This window comes from Corapipo altera, unplaced genomic scaffold (genome assembly GCF_003945725.1).
Source record: "Corapipo altera isolate COAL_440 unplaced genomic scaffold, ASM394572v1 56, whole genome shotgun sequence".
Lineage (NCBI taxonomy): Eukaryota > Metazoa > Chordata > Aves > Passeriformes > Pipridae > Corapipo > Corapipo altera.
The window spans coordinates 4,208,191-4,227,754 of record NW_020884896.1 but is presented as its reverse complement, the minus strand read 5'-3'; the positions used below and the strand labels follow the sequence as shown (position 1 = coordinate 4,227,754).

At 33.4% G+C, this 19,564-nt stretch overlaps 1 protein-coding gene and 1 long non-coding RNA gene across 4 annotated transcripts in view; one reads left to right on the top strand and one right to left on the bottom strand.

The window, feature by feature from the left end:
* ADGRA1 (adhesion G protein-coupled receptor A1) overlaps nt 1-19,564 on the top strand; it is a 266,278-nt gene that overhangs the window by 150,049 nt on the left and 96,665 nt on the right. Inside the window, exon 12 of the mRNA XM_027648135.1 lies at nt 1,644-1,859. Within this exon, the coding sequence (XP_027503936.1) occupies nt 1,644-1,859 (216 nt within the window). The remainder of the gene's footprint in view (nt 1-1,643; nt 1,860-19,564) is intronic.
* The window catches only part of LOC113949487, an 18,709-nt gene continuing 4,885 nt past the window's right edge, over nt 5,741-19,564 (bottom strand). The window contains exons 2-4 of one of the 3 annotated variants that reach the window (XR_003528455.1): nt 18,179-18,330; nt 11,123-11,264; nt 5,741-6,212 (exon numbers count right to left, since the gene is read on the bottom strand). This is a non-coding gene — a long non-coding RNA (uncharacterized LOC113949487). The remainder of the gene's footprint in view (nt 6,213-11,122; nt 11,265-18,178; nt 18,331-19,564) is intronic. The other 2 variants (XR_003528456.1, XR_003528454.1) reach the window with 2 other exon arrangements.

Below are 19,564 nucleotides of genomic sequence, written 5' to 3'. Positions count from 1 at the left end.
AATCGGTTTTCCCAAGATTAAAGAAAACCTGTTAACCACGGGAGCTTTAACTGAGCCATGGAGCTTGATTATAGTATTCTACAAGGAGTACAATTTGTAACTCCTTGAAAGGCTATCTACAGATGATACAAAAACTTACAGAGGGAAACCTAATTTCAGATTTTTTCAGACTTTTCAACAATCAAACACAAAAGGTGTTTGATTCTTACTGATCTTTGACATTTTTATTCAAGTATAAAAAATAAATCACCATCAAGCAAGGACAGAAGAGGTGGAAATTTCATATAAAAAAAGGAGGTTTTAGGAATTTAGAAACAACTGAAAAGAATCTTTAGGGTACTTCTACTTTATAAGTAGCAGTATCTTACTTATATGTAAAAAAGTATTAAAATATATTGTAAGCTTCTGAATTTTGTGTAATTTTGACAAAAAGTAAAATGCTTAATGAGACTTCATTACTTTCATTTTGGAACTATGCAGAATCACCAGTGACTGAAGAAGGTATATTGAAAAACCATTTGATAAGTTCAAAAGAATACTGGCAAGTCATGCACTGTATCTCATGCTAAAATTTAATTTGTTCTGGTACTGTGGTTTTTACACAGTTAGGCTACCCATTATCCTGCTCTGATTTTTTCATGCAAAGCATTTTCTTTAGATTCATTTATTAGCATGAATTAATGCCATTTTCTTCAGTGAAGTAATTTCTTGTCAGCAAAATGCCCTGAATTCTGAAGGATTCACACCTGTTTTTACTAAGTAGATTTACAGTACTTCTGTACTGCTAGCTTGCACAACAGAAGCAAGTACAATAATGGGAATCTGCTCCATTGGTACACTTTCCCTGCTGCTAAAGTTGCTCATTTGTGGCTTAACTCAGGTATCTTTACATTGCAGTCAGTATGTAAAATGCATACACTCACAGATCACTAAACAATCTGTGCCTGGAAGCAGAAACCGTATAGTCCTATTGGTGTGGTACCAGTCTAAGCTAGTCAACCTGATTATAATATGAGCTGTTTATCTCATGCACAGGCCTGTGACGAAATGAAAATACTAGTTTAAGGATAGAGATGCATATCTGCACTCTGCTACAACCTCCATGTAGACACTTCACCTTGCCAAAGGGTAGGCCACAAACCTACCTGTACATGGTGTTGCCTTGAACCACATAGTCATGTTCAATATCATAATGGAATATGATCTACTAAAAAAAATATTCAACTACTAAATAGCTAAGAAGGTTTCTGTTTCATTCTGGGGTAGAAAGCACATCCTTGTTCATTTTTTAAATAATTCTTATGCCTGCTGTTGCTAGTTCTTTTTATAACTGTATTACTTTAATTCCAGATTCCATTGAAGCTAATAATGACACAATTGCAAAACTGATAAAATAGTAACTAATATAACTGATATAAAGTGATACAGTCCTATGGAAGGAAGATTTGAGCACTATGCTGTTGTACAATTCTGTATCCTATTTTTAAATAAATCCTGTTTTCTTTTTCACCCTGTGAATTTATATAGAAGTCTATACGTGCACAATCCATTATAAAGTATATGCAGTAGATACACAATGCATGTAGAATAATGCATTTATGGTTAATGACTTTGTGACATAACTGTTCTCAATGTGTTCACAGGTATCTCGTAATATTGCTCTGGAAGCCTTTATGATCAAGCCATCTAGTTTCACGGGAATGACTTGCACTGCCTTCCAAAAAGTATCTGCAAGTTCTGACAAGTCAGAGATGCCTGAGATGGGAAGATGGGAAGCAAATCACAATCCTGATCTATATTTGAATTTCAAGTGCAACACTGGCAATGTGAATGGTTCTTTGGTGAATTCTTCTACCAGGGTAAGTCGGTACGACTGTGAGTATAAGTTGTCTACTTTAGCATGTTTTCATTAGTACCTTTAGGCAGAATGCTGATTTGTAAAATGCGCATTTTATGTGTTGTTAACATTGTAAAGTGGTTAATACTTTCAACATGTAAGTGGTCTTAAACTGGTGTATTGGGTGCAGTATATTTTGTTGTGCTAATGTGAATAGAAATGAGTACTTACCTTGTTTCTATCTCTGGTCTAGTTCTGCAAACTTTTTTATGTGCTATGTGTAAGCAACCTCTTTAAATTAATGTGGAAATATTTGTTTTAGTGAGACACTCTCAGGGGATTTTATATTGCAAAGATGTATTTTTTAGGGAAATAACATTTACTTTCACTAAATAATATTACACTATCATCTGGACTTTATACTGAGGGAGTGTTATGTTTGACTTTTTGAGTGGTAGCTGAAGAAAATAATAAATAAGCCTCTTAATAAAATGCACTGTTGTTATCAAATAATGAAGTGGAACAATTAAATTTTGATCTTGCAGGAAATGGAATTTTGTATTTGGCCGAGCATGTTATTAAATTTAAGTATTACAGTGTTGAATTTTTGTTATCCTTGAGCTGAATCTCATTTTAATAGGCTTATTTCTTGAAATATTTACTATGAAAAAATAATGCTTTTTCCATACTAGTTTATGGAATTTGAAAGTCTTTTGATTGAAGTTATTTTCCCTTTGGTGCATTTTTATTTGTCTGGGCTATGCAGTCGGTGATATGGTAGTTTGCATTCTCAGGGACTTCTCCTAAAAGGGGTCGTCTTAATAATGGAAAATAGGTGAAATTTGTTTCCTTCAATGGAGTTCATTTTTTTTCTGTGGGCACTGCTAACATATCTATCTATATGAAAGAGGAATTCTGAAAAGAGATTGTCTCTGAAAAGAAGCAAGTTTGCCATCCATAAGATGAAAAACAAATGTCAGGGATCTACAAGTTAAAATATTTCTACAAGAAGCAACACTGGAACACTGCAGCATTTGTGGTGGTATTATTGACATAGAAATATACATGAGACTACCTGAATTGGAAAGCTTTCTTTATGGGCTCTACCAATATATCTTGTACTCCAGAAACTGAGTACCAACATTTTTAGTAAATTAGTCTCTTTATGCTTGGATGGTCCAGCACTGGTGAATCTCTCCTGTTATAAAGAATCCTACCATAAGTACAAATTTCTCACCTCTTCTATTAGTATACACGTGTCAAATATGCAGAGTGAGTTCGAACATTTATTTGAAGCCTTTCTAAAATATTGTCAGAATGTCACAGTTTAATGATCTCAGTAAAATCTTTCCTTGTGTGCTTTGAACCTACCTGACTTTAAACCATGTACAAAAGGGAAATGCTACTGATCATATAAAGAAAGAAGCTAGGAGAAAGTAAGCTTGTTACCATGCAAAGCAATTTTTGAAGTATGTGATATATATTCTGACAGAAGTGACTTTATTAGGTGGGTCACTAGTTATCACCTGTATATGAATTTGTAACTGTTGTAACAGCACAGTACAGGAGATTATAGATTCAGCTAAATGTTAATTACATGGATTTATATTTTAACACTAAGGTACACGCAGGTTTTAAATGTGGTATCCGAATAAACAGACTGAATATATTCCTTTAACTTAATCCTGTAAAGCAAATTTTCATTCATTGTTGTTCTCTGAAACTTTTAGGCTAAGCACTCCTTTAATTCATTCTGAATTTAGTTACATTTTTTCACTCTTTAATGCTGTGATATATAGAATTGCAACTGATAACAGAAAATGGGATTCTTTATCATCATCATCCACTAGTAAAATTATTTCTATATTTGCTCAGCGGAGACAAAACAGTAAACTTTCTTGACTGTGCTATGCAAAGTTTAGGAAAATAGAGAATTTGTGATGGAGGTCAGAATTGCTTCTTTTATTGTATGTGATCTTTGGAACTTCATCTTAGATGCTGACCTTATTCTTATAATATTCCTCTATTTAGTATACTATTAATGATGAAGAAGGGAAAAAAAAACCTAATTAAAATCAGTAAGTACAAATGGTAATCACAAATTTAGTTTACTTCTAATAAAAATGTGAAAAATTGCTTAAGAAGCTTATTAAAAGAGAATGTTTATATATTTTTGTGCTAAATAGTGTAGCCCTCTTTAAACGTATCATCTGCACACTAAACATAAACAATAGGTTATGTTGTCTGTTGTTAACAAATTGCACTAATCAGTTAAAAAAGTGAATACTCATGGAGCAAACTGTGGTCAGTTGATGGCAGAAAGCTGAAATAGATGAGCATAAACTATCTTGTTAGTACAATCAAAGCTTTGTAGTTTACTCATAATGATATTTCCTGACAATGGTAGGAAATTGATACTAATTTAGTCAGTGGTTTCCGGTACATAACTTAGCCTTATCTGGTTATTATGGGATAAAAGCCCCAAAAAGGTTAAGAAATATCAAAATTTAAATCAATGAGTAAAAACCAGTTTTAAAAAAATAGACTTTGAAAATTAAATAATTTAAAAAGCACTGAAAGAGGTCCACCATTCAGGGATATTCAGGAGACAACTGTTAAAATATGTTTATATCTCCTTGTGGTTCAAATATGTGGTAGATCTTTTATAGACTAATTTGCAGTGTTTTCAGACCCTAAAGCAAATTATTATTGCAGTTTGATACACAAATTTTTATCTTTATATCTAGTTCTGACTCTGTAACTAATTGCAAGTCTGAAGAGAATCGTTTATGACTATTGCAGACAGAAGTTGTGTCTGGTAGGATTTAGACCCAAATGCTTTCTCTTAGATCCCATTTATGCTGTTGGTAGGAGGCTTTTGCTGCCTGACTGTACCCTACTGGATGGGGGGGAAAAGGCTTAGATACATATTCTGAGTTTTTGATTCAGTAGCATATATTTTGACAAAGTGGTTGCTTTCTTCTCTGGTAAAGTAGGCTTAAGGGGATCTTCCCAGTGTGGGACTCCAGACTGAGATCCCATCACAGGAATCTGTGCTCCTGAGGCACAGTTCTGTCCCATGAACTGTCTGTGGTCTAAGAATATTGCAATAGGGATATGACAATAACACATCAACAAGGCTGTTGTAACATTTGAACTCAGCCAATGTGAGAATAGCTTATGAAATTTTAGTGCCATGCAGTATGAATCCAGTGCCCGGTTCCCATTTGATACCAGACCTGAAGCATACTTTGAACTTAATCTCTGTTCCAGCCTGATCCTGCAGAATATCTCCAGTGTTCAAAGGTAATCACTTGTAACCCTTCTTCTGACTCAGTAAAATTGCTTCAACATAGAATGAACCTTTAAACTTCGTGTACTATGGTAATGAAATGTGTGGTTTATAGGGAACTGTAGATTCAGTATTTGTGCTTCGACTTTAAAGAACGTATTTTATTAGCATAATTTACAGTTTCAGCTTCATTGAGAATGCTTATCAAATGAAAAGTCTATTCCTCTTTATTCTCCTGACGCACAAATTAATTGGAAGTGAAGATTTGAAATTTCAGTAATATATATTTCTTATGTAATCCCTGACTTCTGAAATTTGAATTCCTCACAATAGTCTCCATACATTCCATTTAACTCTTCAATTCTATTTATTTCTTCTGTGCCCTGAGCCAGACTGACCTTTTGATTTGTCAGGTTGTATTACAGGTGATGTCCAAGTGATAAAATGTTAAAAGTTAAATTGGTACCAGAGATGCTAACCACAAAAACAAATTCTAAAGCGCTTTGACAAAATCCTGTGATTACTTACTTATACCACATTTTAGAAATGTTCTTGTCTCAGATACATACTGGAAAATACACAATCAATGCAAGAAAAGGTTTTATCTTGCATAAAATAAATTTTAATTGTCAGAATGTAGATATAATGTATACATAATGGTAAATGCATAGGTAAAATTACCAGGAGTGCTGAAAACAACCTCATGCAAAGATTTCCACCAAGTGAGAAGAGGGTAGGGTAAAGCACAGAATTAAAAACCCAAAGAGGAATTGTGAAGGGAAAAATTATTGTTACTAATTTCATTGAGTTGTTTATCCATTTTAAGATACATTTTTCCGTGTTCAGGATGCATGTGTACAGAATTTTTTCAATACATAAAGATCAGCTATGGAAATTTAGAATTCAAATAATGTACAGAATTTGTGGACAATGTAATACAAATTAATATACTTCCTGCAGCTTGCACTGAAGATGACTCATTTTGATTTTTCTGGTTCAGTTTATCATACTAAGTGTTCCCCACTCCAGATCTTCTTTCATTCCATTCTACACTAAAAAATTACACAAATGTTTTTCAGTCTCCTATTGAGAAGATTCACATTGAAATATTCCATAACCACATACATCATAATAAGAAAATACCATCCAACATAGTCAACAAAATACTGTTATACTACAGTGTGTCACAGTATAACGTTAGGGTAATTTTGGGGTTTTTTTCCTACTGTGTAATAACTAGTAGGTTGATAGGCATCATAAATGTAGCATGAATTATGTTGGCATCATCATTTTCATCATGACTGCTTCTAATTTCCCAGCACACATTGCTTCATAGAGAGTATTGCACCACTTTCCTCATCAAATACGATGAACTTCCAGTATGTCTGTATCATACAGAATAGTACAAGATTATAATTTTTGTTCTAATTGTGTAATTTTTACAACTGCAGAAAGCCTACAATAAAGAAAACACTACCAAGCAAACAAAAAATTAGTTTCTCAGTTTCATATGTATGGCATATTACAGTGAGACACTAGGCTCAATGCTGAAATATATAATATCAAAGCCTATTTTGTTTCAAAATATTTTTGTTTAATCTTGACATATTTGTAAAATATTTTGCAAACACGTCCAGATTAAAAATTCAGGTCAAGACATTTCATGTTACACATCAGAATTTGCCTTGTTCCCTTTCCTTTGGGAAAAATGTTTTGCCCATTTTTCTCTGTTCTCTTTTCTTTTCTTTATGTGTCTTAGTGGCCAAAGCATTTTGCTCTTCTTCTCTTGGATAATGATATTAATTTGAAAATTTTCTCTGGGAACATACAGGAAAGTTTGCTTGGGTGTAAATTTGATGAATTGATTTTACAGTAGCTAGTCTAGGACTGTTTCTCCTTTCTCCATGAGTAGGTTGTGGGTACTGTCACAAAGGGATATCTTATGTGATGTAGGCATTTTAAAGTTTATTGTATTTTACCTTCATACTTCTACATTTATTCTACTTTTTAAAAAAATCTTTAAAATGTAGTCTTAACTTAGTCCTCTGCTGGTTTTTATTGTGATTTAGAATCTATCGAGACATACAGTATCTATTTATTCAATATTCTAAATAATTACATTCATTATAAATTTGCATTTAACTTTTTATCTAAGAGGTATCAAAAAAGTAGGTATTGGTATCTCTCTTATTGCAGCCATGGAACCCTTGTTTTAACATAAAATTTAAAATAAGTAAAAACATCTAGCAGTATGATACATAAACTAGTATTTTCTGTGCAGGCATTAATTTGCTTGCAGGTGGATTTAGGTTGTACACTGAGTATTACCTATGGAAAAAGCTGAAATGTCTGTCGTTCAGTTAATTAGAGAGTTTAATTTCAAATTGAAAACCAGACAAGACAAACTGCCCCTCTCTTTCCAGAATGCTCAAATCACACATTTTTATATTGATACCTCTTACTACTACTCCTTCTCAAACAATGAATTTATATTTTTATGCCTACTATGACACCTTCATAATTTGCACTTTGGTATTCTATGTTCAATATACCTGCTGTTTATTTTTCTCTGCACGTGTTTCCATGGTCTTTTATAATGTGGATGGCAATCCTGCAGTTACAGATCTTTCTAAACATTGAGAAAATGAAACAGTGCCAAAATGCTATTAATGCATGTGTGACAAATGTCAATTATATTAGGTATACAGAAGGTTTTCTACAATTCTTGTATTTGTTTATCATATGCTTTAACACATAAAAATTAATGTATGTAGGAAGGTAGGAAAAATTTATCACTTTTTTCTGTTTCATAGGTGCTTAGAATGAACTTTAAAATGTGTAATTACAAGCTCCTGTCCTTTTGGGTTTTTTATCATGTCCTTTTCCACTTCTCTTTTATCATATATAAAGCTTATTCTGCAAATAACATCAGTCATATGGAAGTGCTTTCTGAATTTCATTGATGTTCTAGGAACATGTATTATGTTTAAAAGTTAAAGTTGTTTAGCCATTTAGTCATACTCCTTTAATGTTAGGTATAGTTAGAAGTCCAGACTTGTATGTCTGAAGGAGTGAAAAGAATTCTGAATAGCTTGAAGAGAATAAATATAAGGACAAAAAGACTGTGAGAGTTAGAAACTTGTATTTGATATAAATTCTGTTATTTGGACTCACATTTGCTTTCTTGTGAAACAAGCTTCTGTTCCTGAACACATGAAGCACATTGATTTTACATGTGCTGTCAATATATATCTGAGAGATGTGCTGTCACTCTGTAATCCACAATGGTTGGGTAAAAGACTGATTTTCAGCACCATTGCTCTTGTTACAGGAAAGTTCTCTTTGGGATTTCCCAAAGGGCATTATAAGATTAGTTTCCTTCTTATAAACTATCAGACTCCTTCATGTGCATTCTGCTGTTAAATAATAGTTTGTACACTAATTAAGATAAATCACGTAACAAAAACTCATTGACACTGTAACAATTATTAACACAGTATGTTAGTTGTGGGAACATATTTTAAGTTAATTTAATGGTACAAAGGTATTAATGAACAAGTACAATACTGAGTACAAGAGCAAGTCCCAGTTCTGCTTTGACTTCTGAGGACTTCAACCCCAATTTTCTCACTATATAAAATAAAATACTCATAATTTTCTTACTGCATAAATGATAAATTTTTTACATTTTTATAGAACTCTGTGTAAGTTAAATATTTTTAACTACTCTTTTCTAAACTCTTCTTTCTGATGTTTATTTTATTTCCTCAGAGGATGATTGATGCCATCTAACAGAATATGCATCAACATCCAATAAATAATTACATTTTGTTTCTCAAAATCTGTTCACCACATGGTTGCTTAGATAATTCATTGATACCTATTTTTGTTGTTACAGAAGGCATTTCCAATTTCTAAATTGATAATTTTAGTAACTGTAGAAGTGTGTTTAGAAGTGTTTACTTTTTCTTTATTTTTTTCTTTTCAGTGTTGGTTTCTTGGCTTTTGTTGGACCACTGATGATGACAAAGAGTTCACTAAATAGATTGCTTTGATTATTAGATGATATGGCTGGATTTTTTTTCTGAATGTGGATTCTTCACCTAGAAACTCTAATTGTTTCCTGACTTTCCAGCTGTATGTGATAATCAGAGGAAATGGCCAACAGCACAGGGATGAGGAGGTTCCTTTGTAGGATTCAAACCCTGCAAACAACATAAAGGTGTTCACTGAAATGTGGAGTCTTTTTCCTTATGAAAGTGACCATGTTGGCTGGAACTCCTCTTAAGGAAAATGCAGCAGCGTATGAGGTCACATATCAAAGATTTGTGAGTGGTTTTTGGTTTTGTGGGTGTAGAGGAATTAATCTGTGTGATTTGCTGTGTGGTAGTTAGGATGCTGTAATTGTTATATTGTAGGAGTTTTCCAGAGACTATATATAGCCAGATAGAGGTAGTCATTACTGAATATGTAGTGGAAGTCAGCAATGGAATACAAGTTTTCAGTCCGGGAACTGGGTATGTTACCTCTATGTTAAAGGCACAGGGTGGACCTAGGGGTGCAATGATGTGGAATACCTCTTTTAAAGGGACTTTTGAAGAGATGACTATACCAGTGAGTTGATTTGTGAAAAGAGTAGTATGGTTCAGAGCTGTCTCTGTGACACAGGAAGTGAAATTTGAGTTAAAATATTACTGCCAATATTGCCTTGTTGTTTGCTGTTTATGAAGAAATTATTTCATTGGGCAGAGTGCTGTTTCTGTGATTTTGGTGGTCTTAGGTGGGAGAAGGGATGCAACCTTGGTTTCTTTGTTACTTCCAAAAAAAGTAGATACTAGTAGAAATCTCTAACGTTTCTTTCTTGAGTTGAAGGATTTAGTGATTTGTCTTTATGCTGGGAACTCTTTCTGCATTATTGATTAATGTATGGTTGGCGTAATATATATCTAGGAAAGCTTATAAATTAGTTAAATTGTAATTGAACATAATACATTCAGACCTGGAGAGTGCATATGGGATCATACCATAAGTTCCTGACTGTGAGTTATAAAAATTCCATTTTCAAAATTCCATAGTACTACATAAGAATAAATTCATTATTATAAATTATTGTTATTGTACTCCCAAATTGTCAGCGAAGGAACTTACTGGTGTTAATTGAGTTTGCAAATCATCAGTGGTTTTAATGCCAGATTAGTTTTTAATGAAGCACTTAAGCTCTGCTTTACAGAGAAAGGAATTTTATGTAGATATTAATTGTTTGACTTCATACAGAGACAGCCATTCTAAGTGAAGTTAATTTGCTTCACAATCTCTTTTTAGTGAATGAAACTCATAGACAACTTTCCTTTGTTTCTGAGACAACTTCAGGATGAAACACAGACATTTCCTTAAAGAACTTGAGAAAACCAGAAGGGTTTAAATGACTGTTCATCCAGGCCTTGTACCACTTTCTTCTATTAGTATCAATGAGTGACTAAAAAGTAATTTAAAAAAATACTAATCATAAATTGCAATTGTACTTAAAATGGCTAGAAATATTCAGTCCTTCAGGAAGAAACTTGAATCTAATGTTGTTTCAAATGCTAGTGAAAAGTGTTGAATTTAGGAATACAAGAAAAGCCGCAAGGGTCAGTCTAAAACTCAGTTTAGACTTGTTTCTTACCTCTGGTAGGAGTTAAATAGGCTAGAAGCTTTGGGAGACCAATATGTAGAGAAATGCAAGTGTGGTTGTACATTTCTCTTGCATGCACCTTTGTGTGCCTTATGGATTTCCTCAGCAACAGACTGTATCCAGACAATACATGAAGATTGTCAATACATTAAATTGGTTCCTTTTTTTGGAAAAAAATATCTGAACTTTTAAGACTTGATGTTTTAGGTCTTAGAATACCACACTTGGGTTTATTTATTCACTAAATCTTATTATATTTGTTCTTGTATGTAGAAATCACTCTTTTTTCTTAATGTAACAAGAATGGAAATGTACAAACCTGAGGAGTGATGATGATTGTTGAAAAGTCTGTTAACTTCCTCTCTGTATGCATGGAAATACGTATTCGTTCAGTATCAAACTGCAGTCCTGGAGGTTTTCTGCCATTAATCCTTGTGCTAGAATTTTTTTCATACATCCTGCTAAGAAGAAAAAAAGAGGGAGAAAAAAAAGTTGGCCAATTGTTTTAGATCAAAACAGGCTGGAGACTATGAATTATGGATAAACAAGATAACACTGAATTGTATTCTTTTCCTAAATTTAGGTTAAAACCCCTCAGACCAAAACTCTGATGAACCAGAATTGAAAAACACAATGACTAATTTGGTATGTACAGGTCATACAGTAGATGTAACAGCTGTGTAGTGTATGCTTCACTGACCAGCATATGCTGCTACTCTTAAAAGAAAAAGAATAAGCTTAGGACTTGACACTTAAAGAAAAAGATCACTTTTCTGTGACATTATATTACAGAAAGCCTCCTGTATTTCATAAGCTCTCTTTGATCAGTACTGTGTAAAGTGTCTTAACAGATTCAAAAGTCTTACTAAATATAGTCTAGCAAAGTTGCATATAATTATCAAAGTCATTGAACTGAAGAGTTATTTACAGCTATGTTGTGTTTCTTCAGCCTTTATTGCTGCACTTCTGATGATAGCAGTCATCTACAGAAATGCCACAGAATATCAAATATACTATTTAAGTGGTACTGATCATTTAAATGTGTACATTCTTAATTGCCACGTAAAATAGGATTAAATATGTATTCCTGTTTTAATAGCTCCTGTTCACCAGAACTATGGTTTTTCAGTCTCTGTGGACTTTCATTGTACTTGATTGATTCGGCATCTATATTTTAATCCTTCCTTTTCAGAAATTTCATGTCTGATTTAAGTGAAGTCTGTACTAAGTAAATATCTAACAGGAGAATATGTATGTAGTGTATTCAAATACATCTTACCCTTAGAGTTTGTTTTAATGATGTCAAATAACAAATCAAATAGCATAGTCAAGCTTCAGCATTGTTTTCTTCCACAGTGCAATTTGCTAGAGTTTCTGTAAGGAACTTGCAAAGAGGATCAGACTCACTGGACACCTGTTGGTACAGTGCTTCTCAGAGTTTTGTTTTTTGGGAATTCAGTTAAGTGTAGAACATCACTCTAGACATAGTTGAAAACTGGCAGTGAATGTTAAAATCTACTGATCTGCAATAAATACTCAGAAAACCTACAGCTGTACTATTTGGGCCTAATTACCATTGTATAATCCCAGTGAAATCACTTCACTGAAATCTGTGTTTCTTTTAACTAACAATCTGTGTTTCCCTGGAAGTACCCTGTTTGTTAGCACTTACCTAAAAAGAAAAAGGTTAACATAAAGTGACTAGGACATTACTTTGTATCTTCATTTGAAAAGCACTAAAAGGTTATCTTTTTCACTTAGCATTAGGCTCAGGGATACTTTAATCTAGGCCAAACTTAAATCATCAGTGAAAGTAAGATAATTCAGTACATGTTGAAACACTGTAAGCATGAACTGGTAACCAGTTGTTTCTAGTTGTCTGCTCATTCTTGATATATGATAATGTATTTGTTCAGCTTTATGCTAGTACCAGTTGCTTGAGTAGTAGATGTGCCCTGGCAATCCTGCTTCTTCTAAAACACTGTTACCACTAGGAAGAATAAGGTATCAAGATGATGCATGATTTTCTTTCCAATAGGCCTTCAGTTTCCAGGAATTTTTATGCAGTCAATAAGAGCTACCATGTATTTGCTGATTTCTCAGTATCTTTGAAAGTGGTACAACAGTAAAATTGGTTTACCTTGTATTTCATTCCAAATAATGGAAGTAATAATTATTAGGATATGAGAATAAACTTCCTTTAAAATTAAATGGGTCTTCTGCAACTGGAAAATGGTAGGAGAATCAAAAAAATTAAATATACCTTTGTAGGCAAAATGTGCAGATGTGTCATGTGAAGTTGTTATATAACCTGAGAAGTCAGGGAGGAGATGTTTATTCAGCTCAGTGAACAAGTACTGGAGTAAGGTTCAAAACTTTAGGACACTAAATTAAACATCATGAGTGCAAGAAAGGAACAAGCTACAGATTTCACATACAGCTATGGTGATCTCTTCATGTAACTGTGAAGAAGAAAAAAGTGTAGGAAAACTTCTAGGACTAGAACTCCTCTTGTGTCATTAGCTTTGCTAGTATGTTCTTTTGTGCTGGTGTGAAAGCATACCATGCTGATTTGCAAAGAAATAGCGGTACCAACTCCATTTTACTTAATAGTTCAAAGGGTTTGAAAGAGCACAAGCCTATCTCCTCTATGGATTTCAATATGTATATATTGAAATAATGCATCAAATTTGAAATAATGCCTAAAAACGTGTTAAAAAGTAGTAAGTTCTGAGCTGCTGAAGATGCTGTTTTAGAACTAATAGTTTCTAGTGGCACTCCATGCATCATTTCTTCAGTTCTCTTTGTAAAAAGTTTAAGGGTTTTGTCTTCATGGAGACACTGAGGAAAATTAATCTGAATGAATTTTGAAAGTGTTTAAGTGAAACTCAAAGTAGGTACCTTACCCAACATCAAAGTAGTTTTGACTCAGTTCAGCTGAATTGAATTAATTTATAAATGAATTCAGCTAAATTGAATAAAGGCCACTTAGTTATGAAGAAAGATATCAACAGAAATGTTTAAGTACAGTTTATTAATTTACTTTAAATTAAGACTTTAATAACTTTTCTTGATCATCACTTGCATAGATTCTTAATACATGTGCGCTCTCCAGATTTTCCCAAAAATTTTTCTGTGGGGTGTCAGAGGCTCATTCTATACTTTTGCCATGTAGAAAAACTTTGTCTTTCTTGCTTAATCAGTCTTGAAAACATATTTTTCCTCTCCCTATTTCTCCATTTCACCTTTTTATTGCATTCTGGTCAAGTGTTCTTTTCTGTTAAGCCATGCAGGAGGACTGGCTGACCTCTCATTATCCCAATAAGAAGTAAGATAGGTAATTTTCACTGTTGAACTACATGCTGAAAAGTGTCGTATACTTTTTATCTCATGGCATCCCTATAACTCTAAAAGCTACGTAACACCTGAAATGGACATTTGCAAAACACAGTGGTCAGAAATCACTGGAAAGGCTTTAGAGCGTAAACACGTGCTCAGAGTGATTTGCTTGACCATAAGATCTTTAAGATGTCATTAACAGTTTCATACTGTTGCATAATGGTAGCTGTCTTAGTAATTAATTTACAGTACCTTGCTCCTTTAAATAAAAATAAATTTAAAATAAAAAAAATACAGCAAAAGGATAGAAGAAATTATTCTGAGGTTGGTTTTTCTATGACCTGTAAATGGCAACAAAATGAAAATGCAGTAAATATAAATTTACCGGAGTTATGTCACGTAACAGGGTCATGCAGCCAACCCAGGGAAAGCATAGGCTAAAATTTAATAAAAATGCATTTTAATTCCTCTAATTTTATCTCCATAGAGTAAATAAGTGTGTAAGTCTTGAATGAAGCTGAAAGAAGGAAAACTTCTCAGTAAGGAGCCTTGAGAACATAAAATTTTCATAAATCTGCTGACAGAGCATGTCAAGACAGCCAGCTGCTTTTGTCATCTTATATCTGGTTGTATTTTCCTATGGTATTGGCTCATAAGTACTTATTTTGTAGTACAAGCACATTATAACCCTTAAGCAACAAGAAAAATGCTTAGAGCTGATTCAGTTAGACTGTTGGAATAAATCCTGCTACTTCCTGCCTAATCACAGAAAGTTTTGCTGGCTATGTGACTGTGTTTTCTAAAGACACATAAATCTCATATTGTTTGAAAGAAATGTCTCCATTTTCAGGTTCATCACGTCTAATTCTATTCAGACAAACTTCTTGAAATTTTTTGTATTCCAGCATGCTGTGAGACTTGTAGAATAGGAAGAGAGTTAAAGTAGTGAATCCATCACAGCTGTACCTGTTATCCAGTCCATGGCTAAGTACAGGAACATTACAGTAGAAAATCCTGGTTCAGTGGTTATTGCCATAGGATGGACAGGCCATTGTTTTCTAATTGACTTCCCAGAGCATTAGATACACAGGAATCCGTAATAAGAGAAGAATCCTCTATGAATGAGCTAAAATTTGTTTCGAGATCAGCTACTCTGTGAAATTCACATGCTCTGACATTGTCACAATGCCTTCCTCTTGCTTTATTAAACACTACTACTTACGATGTTTTGAAGAATTAGTCTTTAAAAAAAAGATTACTATGTCTGGGATTTTTTTTAACCTTGCGTAAGAATTCCTTAGAACTTAAGTCAGACCTTTTAAAGACTTGACCATGAGGAATTGCTTATTCATTGAGCAAATCTTGAAGAATAAATACAAATTAAGATAATCAGATCTGTTTTCACCTACTTTCTTTCAATAATTTTTTAATTTCTTCAGTGACGTTTTTATTTCTCTTTCGTTTACTGTGAAGTTCTTTATGTCCCTTGTTTTAGGATTTATTTTTCCATTGATTCTGTGTTCTCTAGAGGAAGGCAATAAATTAGAAACTAATCAGGTAATTTTTTTCTTTTTCCAATCATGTGCTAATGCACTGCTTATCACTTCAGCTGATATTTAGCACTTTGGGGCTATTTTTTCCTTTTTCTTCTCTTGGCAAAAAAAGCTGTCAAGCATATCCTACCCTGTGGGGCTGCTTGTGATGCTTCTGCTTAGGCTCTGCAGAAAAGTTGATTGCCATTCTGTAACAAACTGAAAAACTCACTATAGAGAGGTGGTCTGAGTAAAGGCTGAATACACAGTTACACTTCTGCAGTGCAGAAATTTTCAAGAAATTGGTGGTTTATTATCAAATAAAGGCTCCCTTATGTGGAGAAGGGTTTGAGTGGTCTATGTTATAAGGGCTTTTCCTGGTATTTTTGGTAATAGAAACTGAAGTTTGGTAGAAGATTTATATTTTCAGCAGCTATGAAAGTTATACTTATGATTGCCTGAAGTTAAAATTATTTTGAATGTGACATTTTTCAATTAAAATCTAAAAAAACCCGAGTGGGAATTTCAGACATGATAAATAATAAAACTTTTACTGAATTGTTTCAGTAAATTTTAGTTTTTTGAATAGTCTTCCTGCAATGCTCTTAGCAAAATATAAATACACATATAATACTATACAAATTAGTAGGCAGACTGTATATCATGATTGGTTTTGGTAAATTTAAAAAGATGTCTGCTGGAGAAAAAGAAGGCAGTTCGGCTTTTTTCTTGTATTGGATGTTTACTTAGCCCACAGTCAAAATAAAAAATATGTCATTACTAGAAAAACATTTAGGAATATGAAGACTCAACTGAGTAAAAGCTCTTACTCAGGGATGAGAGCAACACCAACAAGGTAATACATAGTTGCCTCTGTGTAAATCTCTGCAGAGGACTCTTCGTGTCACCTCACCAATTCCCTGAGCTCCCCAACTAAAGCAGCTGAGAACAGGTAGGTCCCTCCAAAAAGCAAAGTAAGGCAGCTGTCGTAACTCCAAATGTCACACCTAACCTCACATTTACTGAAGCTCAAAGTTTTGGTACTTAGACACAGTAGTTTCCTGTAATCACTGCTCTTTACAACTACTCTCCAATACAGTGTAACTCAGAAAAACTTATATCCATCAGTTATCGCTGTTAACTGAATATTCTCTGTGAATCTTCATCCCAATGTAACTAAAATTTTAAACCTTTATGAACATTGATGGTGATGCTTTTATTCCTCACTTTAGATAAGATTTCTTACAAGTATTCCAAATTACATTTGTCACAGCAATGATAATGGCAGCTTATGCACCTACACGATGAAGCTCTAAGCGAACAAGTTTGGCCAAGTCTTTGTGAAAAATTTATTGACTGAACATTTCAATGTTTTTCTTCGACTTCGAAGAAGCCAGCAAAGGTTTCTCAGGTGACAGAATATGTTGCACTGTCCCTGATCTCAGTTTACAAAGGACAGGAATTAGGGAAGCATCATACTTAGTATTAATACTATTCTTCTATTTTTTTTTTTAGTTAAATACAATGAAAAACTAATTCACATGGTTAGGGACAAATTCATGTCAGGAGTTCCATTACACAGGTAGCCCACTCTAAGACATTGATAAAGGTCGGTATAACATTGAAAATGTTACTAAAATGTTGAAAAGGTACAGGGTCAGGTATTACAAAAAATGACCTGTAACTTTGAAAAATAATCAAATTACCTCTGAACACAGCAATATCTTTATTATCATTCTAATCAGAAATGTATGCATGCTTTCAAAATTGTACAGGCACTGCAATAATGCATGTAAAATAGAGAAAGATGATTTTGTCAAGTGAATTGAAAACAGATTGATACAGAGATAAAAATGGCTAGAACACAAGGGACATATCTTGCCTCAAGAGGATGGGTCCATTTTTACCCCTGATAAATCTATGGTAAGCTTGGAGTAATGGAGATGCAACTTAGTTTTTTTGACAAGTAACACACATCATTGTGAAAAAGGGAGGAGGTTTTTATTAGCTGTCTAATTTACCAGATAATGGTCTGTCAAAAAAGTTAATCATTGTTTAACAAGGTTTTTTAAAACAATTTTTAGGAAAATAGGATGCCATTCTGATTTACTAAGTCTTTGAAAAGCATAGTACAATCTTCTAACAAAATAGTTAAGAGTGTAACCTACTGATACTGCTCCAGAAATTTTATGTAAAGAATGACTTGTGGCCACAGTGTTACGAGAAGTCATAATTCATAATATGCATGTGTAGCATAATGGGAAAAAGTGGTTGTGGCTGTATTCTGGTAATACACCTTCCCAGGATTTCATGGGAAGGACTTCAATAGATAGGAAGTATTATTTCCAGATGTTCTGGGAGAATTTGAGAGGTAGAAGCCATATGCAAAGTATATTTCCCTAATAAAGAAAATAAAAAATTAAATACAATTTATAACATTAAATTATGTGCAATTGTCAGAGATCAAAATTCTAATGATCAATAAAAAATATCGTAAATTTCACCCTTTACATATTTCCTCAGTTCCCTTTTGGGGAGCTTTGTTCTTTTGTTTTTTCCATGATCTTAGAACCATTCAGCCAGAAAAGCAATGTGGAGGTAAGACTTTTAGACTTCAAAGGTGTAGTAAATTCTTCAGTTTGCATTGAAATCTTTGCTGCAAAATTGGAAAAGCAGTCAAAATACTGCACCTGTGTTATGTACAGCATTAACCAAGCAGCCTTCAATTCATCTACTTAGTATTCACCTGTTTGCTTTTGCATCATTGATGTTTTTGTTGTGAAAGCACTAATTATTTTCCTTCAAATTACAGAAATTCAATGAATGATCATTAGACAGACTCCTTGGAGACCATCTCTGTAACAGCTAGATAGATAATTAGAAAACAACTAGATTAGATAATTGGAAAAAAGTGGTACATAGTACACATTGAGCCAGAAGTTCTTTATATTGTAGATTTGCCATAGAATCTTTTTATTCAGCAAAGTTTTTCTGTTATTTAAACATGTGCAATACAAACCCTGTCAAAATACCTCAGCAATTGCTCCGTTAACTTCTATAAATACCTAAATTAAAATAACTGCTACCACTGATGTAAGTTAAGAGAAGCTGGATAAAACCTTACTTATTATATTTCGGTTTTTAATAACAACGTTTCAGTCCTAAATATACAAATTAATCAAACTAAATGTGCTATTGTAATAAAATAGAAAATAGAAATAAAAGAGAAAATGAAAGTTGTGCACATTCACAGTGCAGTCACTGTGCATAGTTTAGTAGAAAATAATCATTAGGGCTCTCCAGTCACTAATAAGAACTGAACAACAGAACACAAGGATTCACATATTATACAGCTATTGAAAAATACCTGGTCAGTCATTCCTCTGGTCCTGTCTCCAACATTCATATTTAAACAATAGAATAGTGCTTTTTTATTATTAGTTTGCAATTTAATAATCCTTCTGTACGGTCTCTGATCTCTGATTATTTGCAACATTTCAATCTAGTTATGGTAAACTATATTAATCAGCACTTGCATATTTTTCCACTATCACAAAGGTTAGTTCATATCAGGCTTGTAACTTCCATTCGTTAGATAGTCATGAAAGTCAGCTGAAGAGAAACATTAAAACTTTTATTTTCCTGATTACTGGCAGTGTGGTAATATGTGGGGGAAAATGACTCTCATTACCAGCATTATAAACCAGAAGTCCTTTTTTTGAAAGGACTGATTAAGGGAGGTGTGCCTATATTTGCATTGTTGATGTTAGCATGAAGAGCAAGCAGTTAACTCAATGTAGGGGCTTTCTGCTTTTCTTACTTCTATAAGTTGTAGAAAATAGAGGTCTGCTGTGTCATTATTCTTGTTAGAAGTATTCAGAGCTTTTCTT